Genomic DNA, 15,144 nt, shown 5'->3' on the forward strand with positions numbered 1-15,144 from the left:
CATAACTGCAGGGGCCAGGGGGAGGTAGTGTCACTTCAGTGACCACTACCTCAACCCAGGTAGTATCTAGAGCACGTTGGCCCTTGGCCAAAGGGATTGTCCCTTTTAAACAACAAATATTATTACACATGGGAGCCTGTCTTTTCCCTGTCTTTTTTTTTTTTTTTTTTAATGTTGCGAAGCATGGATGTGTGCGAAGTCCGAAGACTCAGCCAAAGAATTCTGATTGGCTGTCGCCGTGAGTTCATAGGTTAGGTAGCTTGTTATGTAGCATTAGCCACCTAGCTAGAGAAGGGTGTGTTACCTACCACAACTCAGTTCAACCTTAATTTGCGTAGTGACACCGTTTATTCACTTGGCGTGTCGCGAAGAGGCTTCGCTTATTTATTGGACATACCTAGCGTTCATACCTTTTTTTGGAGTCAATCTTTCCATACCATTTAATGGTGACAACCTTGACATGCTAACGTTAGCTAGTGAGCCATAGCCAGCTTGGTGACAAGTGTGTTTCCAAATGTCATTATCGTAACTAAAAGCTGTTAGTAGACAGGGCTGAATGACTACTAGAATGGGTTCTCTCAGAGCAATGGCATCAGCTAGGCTAGCCTGCTTATCCTACGCGAAAGCATTAACGTTAGGCTCAACCAAAACATTGTCAGGATGCAGTGTGTGTTGCAGAAGAAGTCTGTGCAGCTCATCTTCCACACTGCAGAACTGCATGCCTGCTTGGGTTGTTGACCAGTATGGCACTAATGGGGTTTTGAGATTCACAGATGAAATCACCGTCCCCGCCATCAATTTGGCGAATGAAGTGATGATCAAAGTCTGTGCTGCTAGTCTCAATCCCATTGACATATCTATGAGGGGTAAGTCATACTTCTGTGCATGCTTTTAGATTGTTTGATAGTTGACATAGGCAGCGTTGTGATCAATATTGATACACAATCAATGACTGTTGCATCTGTTTTCAGTAGGACTGCTCACTTTGCTTTCAGGTGGCTATGGGGCAAAATTGCTCAAGTTAAGAAAGGATCCCTTGTCTGTGATGATGGAGAATGACAGTGAGTTTCCCCTCATCCTGGGTCGTGATGTTTCTGGTGTAGTGGTGGACTGTGGATCCGGGGTAACACATTTTGCCCCAGGAGATGAGGTAATGGTTTGTCATCGCTGGTATGCTACTGCACACCTTCCCAAAACAGGGTGTGTGGAATTCAGTAGTCAGGTTCTTCACAAACATTTCCTTGGAAGAAATGTCTAGGTCTGAAGTCTAGTTCATCAGGAATGTGACTCATAATTACTTGAGAATAGTTTGGTCTCGTTTGCTCATAGGCTCTGTATATTACTCCATAACTCCAAGGTAAGTTATGTAGTAGGGGCGGGCTGTGCTCAACTAGTTTTATATCCAATAGTAGTCCAATGACTTCAAGACAACAACTTTGAATATCTATCAACTAATCTGAAAAATTGCCTCTCTGACATTATTATCCCCCCCTGAAAACAAAAATGCAGTTATGCAAATACATACTTACCATGATGTAATGTTTATCAAAGAAGACCAATGCATATTTTGAATTTTGGTGTTGATTCCAGCAATGTTCCAGCTTTTCAGCAATGTTCCAGCTTTTCAGGACACAACATGAAAATGTCTCTTTTCAAATGACTAATTGACTCGAACAGTTGGGCCGAAGAGCCCATCAGCTCATTAGTGGCCTCGGAGACTAAGAAGTAGGTGGTCAAATTGTCTCGTCTTTTGAAAGTCAAATCTGTGTTTCAGGTGTGGGCTGCTATCCCTCCGTGGAAACAAGGGAGCCTGGCAGAATTTGTGACTCTAACAGAGTATGAGGTAGGCTGCTGGGAGAGTTACATAACTTACATGGTTTCAGTGTAACAGAGTATGAGGTAGGCTGCTGCCTGGGAGAGTTACATGGTTTCAGTGTACTACCATCAGCTTCAATGAAAGCAAATGTGATTTCCCTGTTCAGTATGGTTTCAAACAAATGGCAACTATTTGTAGAGAATGCTCATGGATTGGAAAAATGCATGGAACAAAAATGTGGAAGAAGTGCGCCCTGTTATGTAATCTGGTTGCGTGAGTCTCTGGAGCAGCAATTAGGCAGAGACACAAACTGCCCATTGTTTCTGGCTTGTATTGATTGTGCTTCGCTTACTTGGCAGCTCTTAGCTAGCTGTCCTCCTCACAGCATCTCTATTCATTAGACTGAGCTTTTTAATTGTCACTACAGCAAAATACTTTATACTGTAGCTCTAGTCTCGACAGAGAAAAGGCATCTTCTTGTATTTACGTGGCGTGCATGTAACTGTTTACGTTTTGGTATATTCCTAACTGTCAATGTTGTCTGTGTTTCTCCCACAGGTGTCCCACAAACCAAAATTGTTGAGTCACACAGAAGCAGCATCCATCCCGTATGTAGCTGCCACGGCCCTGTCCGCCCTCGTCAACGCAGGTGGTCTCTGCAGAGACAGCTGTTCCAAAAAAAGGCAAGCGCCCCCCTGACCCTGGCAACATGGCCAAACACATTATCCTTCTATCAAACACCCCCCCCCCCCAATGCTTTACTTGTACACTACACTAATTGTAGTGCGTCATCACACATACACACACACAATTACCCAGACTGTGAGTCCTGAAAAACGTATGAACTTTCAAAAGTCCCTAAATACTATAGTCAGTTTTACATTGACAACATAAACATTCTAAATTAAGCCGCAGCTCACTTCCTGTTGCAGTGTTTGCTAGTACAGTAGGACAGGACTGTCAGGACACCTAAGACAGCACTGAAATTCCGGGAAAACCGTCTATATAGTGCTAGTTAGTCTTTAAGCCTTAATTACTTCGAGGTCTTGAAATGTTTCTATTGCACTCCTTTTCTGATGAGGCGTTAGTACAGCCATGTGGACCTATACTCTCTGATAAGACTGCTTTTTCATGTACGCTTTCGTTCAGTGTGTGTCTTATATTTCAGTCTAATTGGCATAAAAAAGGTCTTAAACTTGCAGACCCCCTGGAGTCTAATGGCCTCCAACACAGCAAATCCCTTCCTCTCCACGGCTTCCTTCCGCTCTTTCCAGCAGCTTGTGTAAGTGAATTCTACAGTAATTGAATGACCTGTTGGTTTGCTGCGGTTTTTCCTCCCAGAGTTTTGATCACCGGAGGATCAGGAGGTGTTGGAACATTCTCTATACAGGTAAGGCTACGTCACACGACCAATCATCACAGCTGTACTCCACAAGCCATACCAGTCATCGCAGCTGTACTCCACTAGCCATACCAGTCATCGCAGCTGTACTCCACAAGCCATACCAACATTGATGTCAGACCCTTTTAGACTCGGCATTAGGGCTGTCAAAATTGGAATTAGAATATTCCCTCTAAACAAAACATATATAGTCAATATATATGTTTACGTTCAAATATATTCAAATCCTTTTTTTTCTTCTTCCCCCCTTCCCTTTCTTTTGCATTCGTGGCAAGGCAAACCAATACAACCAGAGAGCTTATATAACTACTTGGTATATTTATTTGAACATAAAACATTTTTTTCAACATAAACATTGTTTTTTCCCCCCATATTTATTCAGTCAGCATTAGTACAGTAGTAGCCTACACTTTTGTAATGTTTTTAAATAACCAGGCAAACAATGTATGTTTTTATGTTGCCCTCTTGGCAATTTCTTTTTACCTGGTTAAATGTAAAAAATAAAATAAATAAATAAAATTATTATAACAACAATAATAATAACAACAACAACAACAATAATACTAATACTAATAATAATACAATTGAATATTAATTTTAATATTCGAATATTCTTTTAATTTTAATATTCAAAGATATATTCAAATATAGAATATTCTTTGACAGCCCTACTCGGCATGAGAATAAGGTCACTGCTGTGTGTATTTATGCCTTCTTCCTCTGTGTGTATTTCTGCCTTCTTCCTCTGTGTGCTGCCAGTTATTGAAGGCATGGGGCGCCCATGTAACCGTAACCTGCTCCCAGAACGCAGAGGGGCTCGTCAGAGGGCTGGGGGCCGACGAGGTTGTGGACTACACGGCTGGAGACGCAGCCGCGCAACTAGAAATGATGGAGAAGTATGTGTTCTTGTATTTGTATTTGTATTTGAGTGAATGAAAGGGAGCAGAATGTCTTATCCTAGACATAAAGCCCCGTCCGATTCAGTCACTTGCTGAGGTACCATTAGTATTAGCTGATGTGCTACTGAAATGGAGCAGTGCTCTCCTGTAGGACTGCTTGATTTGTCTGTGTTTTTCCCCCTTAAACTACCCTTACAAACATGGTAAACATCTCCCCCTCAGCATGGCACACCTGCTCACTGATTCACTTCCTAGTTTCCATGGCAACCGCAACTCAGGGTCTGAGTGGAGGCTAGTTCTTGCCCGTCTCCACCCGCCCCCTTTTCCTTACAGCCTTTGAACTAGGACCCTAGCAGCATGCAGAATACTGATATAAGATTGTTGCAATGCATGGTTTTACAACAGGTCCTTGAAATCCTCGCAAGTTTGTAGATTTGAGAAAAATATCAAGGTCTTGAAAGGCTTTGAAAATAGACATGCGTTATTGAAAGTGCTTGAATTTAATTCATACAGTAGCATCGTCTCCAGAGGGGTGTGTGTGTGTGTGTGAGTGAGTGAGTGTCAGTATTATGAACCATCCACTGACAGGATTCCCATAAGTTTGAGAGTCTGTCTGCCACCACCAGGTTTGACGTGATTCTCGACAGCGTGGGCGGCGACACAGAGCAGTGGGCCCTGGCCCTGCTGAAGCCCTGGTCCGGGGCCAAGTACGTCACGCTGGTAACACCCTTCCTCCTCAACACTGACTCCATGGGCGTGCTGGATGGGGCCATGCGCTCAGGATTCACCCTGCACAACAAGGCCCTACAGGTAAACAGCAGCAAAGCAGGCACAGCAAATGACACGTTTAAGATGACCTGAAGGAGCCAATGAAGCGGGAGTGAAAAATTATACTCTGAATTTTAGCCCAGGTCTGAAAAGAAAAAATAAATAAATATCATAATCACGGTGTTACCCAAACGTGACCTTTATTTTGTTTTATTACATTTTTTGATGGTTATTTGTCATGAATCCCAAGCTTGGGTGGGGACCACAGGTGTACCAAACCTGAAATAGAATACTTTGGCCTCATTTGCGTGGATTTGGGTGACCACCTGTTCCCGTCGGTGGATGTTTTTGCTCCGATTTGTTTCTAGTAGGCTCAGATGTTCAGTGGACTCGGGCGATCAGCCTGGACATCTAGTAGGCTCAGATGTTCAGTGGACTCGGGCGATCAGCCTGGACATCTAGTAGGCTCAGATGTTCAGTGGACTCGGGCGATCAGCCTGGACATCTAGTAGGCTCAGATGTTCAGTCAGTGGAACGGCGAGGGAAGAGTCAACTTGACTCAACTTTCAGAACAAATTCTGGCGCTGTGGTTTTCTCTGCTCGATCACTTGCAAATATGCCCTGCGGCCTGCGGGGTGTAATAAGAATGAGCATGAGTCGATTAAATGATCCCACCAGAGAAGCAGGAGCGGGAGCGTTAATTGTTTGAGCTCCTCCTGTATGTGCGTAGGTCTAGTGTTTGTGCGAGTATGTCCTCTCCTCCCAGCCGCTCTGTTTGTGGAGTGCATGTGTAATAGGGGTAGTGGGTTCGGGCTGCACTCAGGGTGAATAGTTGAGTACAGGGTGGAGTTGCTTTGGGGACTGAGTCAAGTCGTCCTGGGCTGCGCAGGCACGGCTGACAGCACGGCTGGCAGCATTGCAGCTTGGTGTGTGCGTGTACGAGAGTGAGTGTGTGTGGTAGTCTGGATGCGGTGTGTGTCTGTGTGTGTGTGTGTGTGTGTGTGCATGATGCGTTGCTGAACCAGCAGTATTTGGTATTTCGGCAGATTGTAACCAACTGTCTCCCCCCTGCAAATACCAGTGTTTGTGTGTTTCTCAGCAAGCCTCCGGGGCCCATTGTCCGCAGAAGCAGCCGGCTGGTCAGTTTGGTGGGGCTCAGCCACATGAGTCACACCCTCAGTGCCGAGTGCTGGACAACACTGCCTTTTCATCTGGGAGAGCGCAGCCCAACAGAGCCCTCTGGTGGTTATGGATGTTGGTAGCATTGAACGATCAGAAAGAACCTCTGCCATGTAGTCTGCCCTATGTGGAAACAAACCTATTTGGCGTAGTTTTACCAAAACCTGAGGTGTCAGATAATAAAATCCTATGGTAAAATGGGAAGGGAGTACCAGTAGGATAGTTTAGGTGAATGAGTGTCCTCTCTGATGCGCCTCCATTGAGAAGGTTTTGGTATGCAGGTTTGTCCCTTGCTCACAATTCATGCTAAATTTTTGCCAGCAAAATGCTCACCTCATTTGCTCCTCATTTGTTGCCCCAAATGTAATTATTGTAATGATCATCTCCACACTAATGACATTTGCGGGAACAAACGGCGACTTGTGAAAGATCAGTGGCATCAAATGTGTAATTATGAATTATAGGAAATTACTCGTCATCAGTGAGCAGCTCTGCTGGTTGAGCTCATCGCCGGCACAGGAAGTCTGTATCCAGCTTGTCTGTCCACACCAAACCTTTCTTTTTACTACCTATGAGAAAATGCAGTATATCAAACGAAATTGTACTTTATATTAAAAATAAAAATGTAAACTTAGGAATTGTTTGGTGGAAATTTCAGCAACTATTGGCCCACCTTCAATATTCAGTATCTACTTGCAACTTTGTAACCATGGCTTGTTCCAAATAATCATTTTAGATAGCTCTCACTCACTCAAGTCTTCCCTGTTCCCACTGGTGAGCATCACAGAATGTTACGGAAGTCATGATGGAATGGGGGTGTTTTCAAATGTGTTATGTGCACTGTTAGGCCATACACTGAATGTACAAAGTGTTTGGGCACCTCTCTGAGAAGGAGCTGCAGCTCATCTGGATTCACCTCATCCCTGATACGTGTCATTATTAACATCTCTCTTGATTTGTCCACTGCATGTTTGTTTAAACACACTAATACAAATGAGCAGCTTTCCCATGAACTTCTTTCTACTTTTGCTAGAAGGCACATTTTATTTTCAGCATTATTATGTAGCATTATCATGTAGCAAGAATTGACTGATGAGTTCCTTATCATTATGTACCAAGTTAACTCTTGCGTTGACTCGTTAACTCGTGTTGTTGATCCCATCTGACTTCTTATTGTCTCCCTTCTGTTTGCCGGTCAGAATGTCCTATCAAGCGGAGTCTTCTACCGCTGGGGATTTTATGCTCCAGATGGGCCCGCCCTGGATGAGATCAGCAGGCTGGTGGATGCAGGAAAGGTATTGCTGTGTTGATCATGTAACGCCATGCTCCTCATTCGTCACCGACTATTAACTGGGTGCGACGCGGAGGAGGCGGACATCCTCTCATTTGTGCATCATTCGCAGCCCGAAGACTCGCATGAGAAATTCATGCAGGCAAGGGAGATCATAGAGTGGAGCGATTAGGAGCATACCAGGGATTCCATACATGCCCGTGCATTCAGGACTTCCCAGTGGCTTTATTAAGGAGTGTGCATGGCATTCCCACTGTGCTGGTTGGTCAGAATCAGAATCAGAATCAGAAAGACTTTAATGATCCCCAGGGGGAAATTGGGACAAGTTGCAGTTGCTCGCACTCAGGCATGAGATATCCACGTAACACAACATAGCATAACACAGTATCACACAGTATCTCCCTACACGTAAAAAACAGTAAATAAAATAAAATAAAATAGAATAGAATAAAATAAAAAAGGTGCTTACTGGAATTAAATTAAATCAAATTGCACATTACGTGTGACGTAACTAAGGCACAGCTAACCTATCGGCTGACTCAGAGAGACTGAGTGTCTCCAAGGTGCTCTTCTTAGTGAGGCGTTAAAGAGTCCGATGGCCACAGGCAGGAATGATTTCCTGTGCCTCTCTGTGGTGCATCTGGTTGGTCAGTTGCGTGCATGGCATTCCCACTGTGCTGGTTGGTCGGTTGCATGCATGGCATTCCCACTGTGCTGGTTGGTCAGTTGCATGCATGGCATTCCCACTGTGCTGGTTGGTCGGTTGCGTGCATAGCATTCCCACTGTGCTGGTTGGTCGGTTGCGTGCATGGCATTCCCACTGTGCTGGTTGGTCGGTTGCGTGCATGGCCGGCCGTTGGGCAATGAGTCAGGCGCCGGGAGAGGATGAATGGGTTTTGAAACAGTGCTGAGCAGCCATTCGCTAAGCGTACGGGACCTCGACCCTTTTGTCCCGGGGCTTACAGCAAGCGGCACACTCAGACCTGTGGCGGGAAGCTGCCCAACCCACCCCTCACACACAAACACAGATCCACACACACACACACACATGCACACACACACACACAAAGTGCACACACACACAAATACAGATGCACACACACTCGCGTACGCGTGCTGTCTCCTGCTCTCAGTCAGATGTGTGGATGGCTTCCAGTGTGACGCCACTGCGCTTCCCCATTCATTGTTAATGACAAGAGCTGCTGACCAGAATAACAAGCCTGGCCATGCGTGTTGTGGGACTAGCATAGGATTGTCCAGCCTCATCACATTCTAAACCACTGCCGCACTTTTGACACGTCTACAGCCTTGAAAGCAGAGATGAGTTTTAGCACTGGGAGTCATAGTTTGTGGGCTTTCTTTTGTAACAAAGACAGAAAATTAACATGATTACTGTGATTACCAAATACGATGGATTGGACAAAAAGAAGAAGAAAAAAAATCTTGGTTATTTGCAAATATTCTATTGTATTTGCAAATAATTCCAACAATGTGTTTGTGTTGTTTGATTCTGGTGTTTGTTTTATCATGTTTGGAGTGTCAGTTGCATGTAGTTTTTCCCATCAGAACAATTCAGATAGCATCAATTGTCAATCACAGAAAAGTCTACTAAATTGTCTGTCAAACTGTCTGACACTAACTTACTGTACTGTCTAATATGGCACGCCATAGGCCACCCATCTAGTTCTGTAAAGTCATTAAAATAAAAGCTAAGAATCATTTTCAAATACTGTTTGACCCAGGTCTGACACACCTATGCAGTTTATAGTGTTTCGTGACTTGACTATACGATGACATCCATGTTGTTTTCTCCTGGGTCACCACAGATCCTGCCGGTAGTGGAGGCCCGGTTCCCCTTCAGCCAGGTGCTGCAGGCCTTCCAGAGGCTGGAGCAGGGCCACGCCAGAGGGAAGACCGTGGTCAGGGTGGACGAAGAGGACGAAGGTCTGCAACAGGCTGGAGAGTCGGTGGAGGACAGTTACAGAGAGGCTGCAGAGCCAGAGCCAGTGAGAGAAACATCCACTCCAAACTAAAGAGGAGAAGCAAAGTGCCAAGATTGTTCTCTCACCTCCACAAGGCTAGTCTTCACTATGTGACTGAAATGTAAAAGGGGCCAGGGATGCTGCTGGTGTGCACACTTGAACTCCAAGCCTGACCTGAGCTAGTAATGGGAGCGTGTCCAAGGATGTTGTTCTTGTTAAAGCTTAGTTGTGATGGTTTCACAACCAAGGTTTTGGATGGCAGGGCCTTCTCTAGTCTAGCCTGACTACACAGGAAATAACAGCCATTAGAGTCCTGCGGTTCTCCCAAGGTACATCATTAGATGAATTCAACAAAAGTAACATTTCAACAACTCAACCTCCCCCAGCCCCCCACCCCGAACACTGTCAGTTTAAATACATAGGCTTTTTTCGATTAATTTCCATCGTCATTTAGCGGAATCTTTATTTTTTGAAAGCTACTGTACAAATTTGAGACATGAGGAACAAAATATATTTTTATTTTTATCTGACAATATAAAATGGTTGTTGTGTGTTGTATATTTTTGACTGGAGAAAGTAAAGAAGCAACTTCTTAATTGAAGGAGTCTTTTTTGTTGCATCTTCTGTTGCATGCATGTATGCTGGGAAGGCATGGTGGAGACATGGTGAAATAGCATTGCATAAAGTATGAAAACACCATTAATACTGTTAAGTTTCATTAAAATCAGGCAAACAGGTTTATTCGTGGGGGAAAAAACAAATATAAACCTTAAGATATAGTATTGGATGTGTAAAACATTATGCATAAGTATTTAAAGTTCAGAGTCCATGCTCACGTAACATCCTTTCTTGTCTGTTAAGTGGCTAGTAATACATTCTTATGTATTTTTTCCATTGCTCTCACATGTTGACCTTCTCATTGGGAAATGTTCTATTCCTCCAGCAGCAAATGTTCAGCAGACTCCAGCGATTCACCTCATCCTTGAAGGCTGGGGCCCACCGTGCAGCTGCTTGAAGGCTGGGGCCCACTGTGCAGCTGCGTGCCAGAGCCCCAAGTAGACAATAGTAGGGATCCAGCTCACAAGTCCTCATAGAATCTCCACATTCCATCTTTGGGTTAGTTTATTTGGATCAAGCGTATTGATAATCACTTGGTTTTTGTCGTAGTGATGACCCCCTGAAAAGAAATAAATATTTGCTCATCAATGATATTTGGTCATATTCAGGCTATTCAAGTATTATATTTAAAATTGTGCTTGTATCTTGTTTACTGTACCTTTGGCTCATAATTAATAGAAAGTAAATCTGATCACTGGGATCATGAGGCAAATGTAAATCTTTATTGTTTTTACTGTTAAATGCTGTGCTCTATGTAGGGCTGCTTATATGGTAATATTCACAGAATTATTTTTATTCATATAGAGAGATATTTGTTATCATGATATAAGGATGCAGCCTATTCCAAATATGACTATAAGAGGGATATGAGCTGATCTCCAGAATTTAACACAGTGAATGATGGTTTGTACTGACATTTAGTCCACAAGGTGTCACTAATTGACACTCCACACAGATTTATGTTCTCAATCTGTAATTAGCTGTGCTGATTTAGCATTAAATATCAGGTAAGTGCTTAAGACAGAGGTTGCATCCAAATTCCATTTAAAGTCATATGCTTTACTTCTACTTCTGACATTAAAATCAGACCTGTGACAAATATTTACATTTTTTTCTTTTTTCTTTTTCTCCTTGACCTACCAGATAGGTAGATGGGTGGAGCTTGACAATAATATAATGTAATGTCTGAGCAATCCAGTAAGTATCAAGTTGGCACAGAGATAAATTAACCTTGAAATACTTTCCTGTCATCATCTAAACTTTATGGCACTTGTATTCTCTGTGGCAAACTCCACCCAGCTGGTATTCAACACAGAAACGTGAATTATCTACCACGTCTGATTTAGACAGACTGATAGCTTCCTTTAATTGACAATCCAGCCACATACTGTACTTTGACACAGTCAAACATGGATGACCCGGGCTCACCTTTGACCTCCAGCAGCAGATCGGGGGTGGCGGTGTAGCGGATGAAGCCGTTGGGGGTGATGCTCCAGAGCGGATGGATGCTGGTCTCTGCGCTGAGGCCCAGGCGGCTTCCTGCCATGGCCACAGTCCCACTGGGGCTCAGGCAGCACTCCTCCAGCAGCTGGAGACACAGAGAGGAGGCAACCATGACACCGCTGGCAGGTTTGAATTCATTCTGTTGTGTGGTCATGTCATGTCTCATGGTTCTGCAGGATACACCGGATCAATGGACCAGTGGTAGGCGTGACAGTGGGAGGTTTGTGGTTAAGTGTACAATGTCTCTCCACAATAGAAGATGGATTGTGGGTAAACCATAGTGTGTGTGTGGAGGGGGGGGGGGGGGGGGCTGTAGTTCTCTGTTTTGTTGTTGGAAATGTCAGACTTCTCTCCGTCTTTTTCCTATATTGACTCACCCAGGATTATCATTGCCTTGGTCACTATGACTCAACTTTTCCCTGCCTGTCTTAAAAAAAAAGAAAATTTTGTGTGTTTGTGTTTTAGGTTTTCTTTATTTTGTGTCCCCAGCACTGCAAACAGTTTAAGGCAGTGATTCTCAACCTTGATCACATGTACTTTAGGCCACATTAGGGCCACAGACGCCTATCTGATGAGATTCTCTCTCTTCACCCAAATCTGAAAATAGGATTTTGTCCAGAATTACAAGACTATATTGTAAGTACGGTAACAGATAACAGTGAAACTATGATCAAAATAATTATCATTGAAATATTCTTAAATTGTGTTAACTTCTTGTAAATTAAATAATGGCGAAGTTAGACAATTAATCAATTTGCTGGGGACCACCTGGAACCCCCTCAAGCACCCCTGGTGGTCCCGGCACCGCACGTTGAGAACCACTGGTTTAAGGGATTTCATTTCCTTGTCGAGTCAATTCTTATTGATTAGTTGCATGTTGAAGTGAACAGCACAGACTTGCAGATAAATCTACATCTCTGACATTTCTTAATCGTTTTTGCATTTTGAAAGAAATGTACCAGGTGCCTATTTTATATGTGTCCTGAATTTGAGTTGATTTGCTCTGATCTGGGTCATCACTTGGTCTCGACCTACTTTTCAACCTGATCTTGGAATTGACGTATACTGTACTTGATTAAGGTGGTGTCTTGACCGCAGCCCTGCTAGAACCTCTAAACATTTTCACACCAGAGAAACCGATAAGCTCCTGGGATGTGGGCTAATGGAAAATAATGCTTACCTGCATTATCCATATCCCCCTGACCTGAGACACTGACTGGCAGTACTGTATGTCCCCCTCAATATTGATCAAAGTAATGGTGATTATCATTTTGACGATAATCGTGCTGCCCTACCCTGCAGTGGAGGTGTCCGTTCTGGTAGGACCAGATCTGCTCCAGTCCACCGGTCTCCTCCATTTCTTGGATACGCATCAGTTTGACATCATCCAAATCCCCAGTCGCCGACATGAGAAGCCCTGTCCCCCTGTTCCTCAAATGGAAATGCACTTGCTTCTACTCAGAGAGAACACACACACACACACACACACACACACACACACACAGGATCAGTCCTTCTGTTCACTGTGAATCACTGTGTACTGTGTACTACAGTATAAAGACTATCTAAAGAGAAGAGAAAAAACCATGCTGGTTGCACTCAGATGGTCAGTTGTAATGCAGGTGCAAGAATCAAATTATTGTAAACTAGAAAAAAGGGAATTCTGCCCACTGCAAATAAAATGCTAGGACAAAAAGTCTACTTCAAAAAAACACTTTTCTTGCATATTATGTGCCCTATTGAAAAAAGTCAAAGTGGAAAGTGAAAAATGTAACGTGTACAGCACAAAAGAAACACATTTCAGCTACATGCTTTCATCAGTGCTCTGAAAGGAGCCACCACACACTAGCCGTTTCACAACTACAAATAGAGGATAATATGAAGAATAATGTACAGTGTACATACAAATGATGTATACCATTTGCTATACAGATTTTGAGCTTTCTAGAATAAAACCAAGCTTGACCTGCAAGCATACATGTCAAAACTAGTTCATGTAATCTATACAGACTTTCAATAATGAGACTAGTGTACGTGAAATGGTGTTTATTACAGTGGGGCCATCTGGATTAGATTATAGCGAATACGGTCTTGATGTCTGCTGTGAAATGCGTAATGTTTAGCACTACACATCTATTTTCTTTTATCAGTACTATAATTGCAATGCCTTGACAAAGTTAAATGATTTTCTCTCTTTCTTTCTTGCTCTGCTCAAGTGTCAACCTCACCCATGACTTCTGCAATTGTATTTCAAGAAACTTTGACTATTATGATCACAATTTAAAAGAAAACATTTTATCTGATGCACGTTTCCTCCTCTGTGTGCGCAGAATCTTTCCGGACCACTGTGACCGGTGTTGATGGGGATGCCCTACCTGGATGAGCGGGCGGAGGGACCCAATTTTCTGCCAACTGCTGAGCTTGCGCCAATCAGGCACCTCCCCGGGCCTCAGCAGAATCTGAGCCCCCCGATAGTTGATTCCCTCATACAAGATCCACCTGTTAATAAAAACAAAAGAAGACACAGTCAAGCCTAAGATATTCAACAACTACATTGGCACCTGATGCAGTAAACCCAACCTATCTGGCACTTGATGCAGGTGAGAATAATGTTTGCTTTTTTAAATGCAGCTACACTTTTGGGTCTAACGAGACATTTTGGTGCTAAAGAATAAAGATGATCTTTTGAAACAGCCTCACGATGGTCTCATTTAGGTGTGCGACGCTCATTGTTGCTTGTAATTACGCTCTCAATGGCTCCATTCTTTGGCTGGTGCCCCAGCTCTCTCCCGCAGGAGGAATGTGCCACTCCACAGGCAGCTCTGGCGCTCTGTGGGCCCTTTATTTCCCTGGGGTGAGCTGACACCTCTGGTCTGAATCTCACACATCACCCCCATATTTCTGCTTGGATCCCTCATCTCTCCATCTGTCAATAACATCACATTCTAATATGAGATGTTCTGCTGACATTGCATTCTGTATCCAATAGGATACAGGGCAAAACTGCTTCACCAAGTGCCCTCTACATCGTACCTTGGCTGGATATAATAGCAAAGTACCTTGGTGTCCCTCTTTTGAGACTCCGCTCTTACCCAAATAGCTCAGCGCCAGAGTTAAGACCATGAGGCTGCGATTTGGGATAAAAATGGCAGAAAGCGAAATATTTGGAAGTCAATTAAGTATATTTCACTGAAGACAATTAAGTATATTTCACTGAAGTCAATTAAGAATATTTCACTCTCATTTGGAAGTGGGACTGCTGAGAACAGGCAGAGGCCACTCGTCTGCCAAGGATAAAGGATGTTCTTCTGTTTCACACCCTCCTGCCAGAGGAACATGGCTTTGAGAGCACAGTGCGTTTGCACACACACACACACACACACACACCCACACACCGGCAGTTTAAAGTGGAGTACTTGGTAATGGCTGGATATATTCGTCCTATTCTATGTACTCACATGCCTCCATCCACCACCATAGACTGGACACGGCCGCAGCCTCCAGCCAGCTGCAGGTTCACCGATCCAGCTGTCAGAACCACTCTCTTCCCCCGCAGACCGACCCGCTCAAACAGGGTGATGGAGGGCAGGGAGAACTCCTAGAGAGAGAGAGATAGAGAGAGATAATGATAAGCTGGAGTGGAGACTGCAGGTAGTGTAGCTGGAGATACGTGTTGAGGATTTCTT

The 15,144-nt window shown here is 43.8% G+C and overlaps 2 protein-coding genes across 3 annotated transcripts in view; one reads left to right on the forward strand and one right to left on the reverse strand.

Annotated features, from left to right (window-relative positions):
• The first annotated feature begins 305 nt into the window (after window positions 1-305).
• Window positions 306-9,391, forward strand: LOC310782859 (reticulon-4-interacting protein 1 homolog, mitochondrial-like). 2 transcript variants are annotated; one of them, XM_083643636.1, is made up of 9 exons: window positions 306-866; window positions 996-1,150; window positions 1,775-1,843; window positions 2,375-2,499; window positions 3,158-3,206; window positions 3,978-4,114; window positions 4,744-4,927; window positions 7,264-7,359; window positions 9,182-9,391. In XM_083643636.1, exons 1-9 carry the CDS (start codon window positions 557-559, stop codon window positions 9,386-9,388), a joined length of 1,332 nt encoding a protein of 443 aa, XP_083499762.1. In that variant the 5' UTR covers window positions 306-556; the 3' UTR covers window positions 9,389-9,391. The 2 variants fall into 2 exon arrangements, with proteins under 2 accessions (XP_083499762.1, XP_083499763.1); XM_083643637.1 differs by having other exon boundaries at window positions 830-866; window positions 996-1,061.
• A 60-nt stretch (window positions 9,392-9,451) lies between these two features.
• LOC310782858 (uncharacterized protein) overlaps window positions 9,452-15,144 on the reverse strand; it is a 28,983-nt gene continuing 23,290 nt past the window's right edge. The window contains exons 18-22 of the mRNA XM_083643635.1: window positions 14,917-15,056; window positions 13,834-13,957; window positions 12,754-12,912; window positions 11,384-11,543; window positions 9,452-10,514 (exon numbers count right to left, since the gene is read on the reverse strand). Coding sequence (XP_083499761.1) covers window positions 10,426-10,514; window positions 11,384-11,543; window positions 12,754-12,912; window positions 13,834-13,957; window positions 14,917-15,056 — 672 coding nt within the window. The 3' untranslated portion in view covers window positions 9,452-10,425. The remainder of the gene's footprint in view (window positions 10,515-11,383; window positions 11,544-12,753; window positions 12,913-13,833; window positions 13,958-14,916; window positions 15,057-15,144) is intronic.

Source organism: Poromitra crassiceps, assembly GCF_964638095.1.
Source record: "Poromitra crassiceps genome assembly, chromosome: 9".
Lineage (NCBI taxonomy): Eukaryota > Metazoa > Chordata > Actinopteri > Beryciformes > Melamphaidae > Poromitra > Poromitra crassiceps.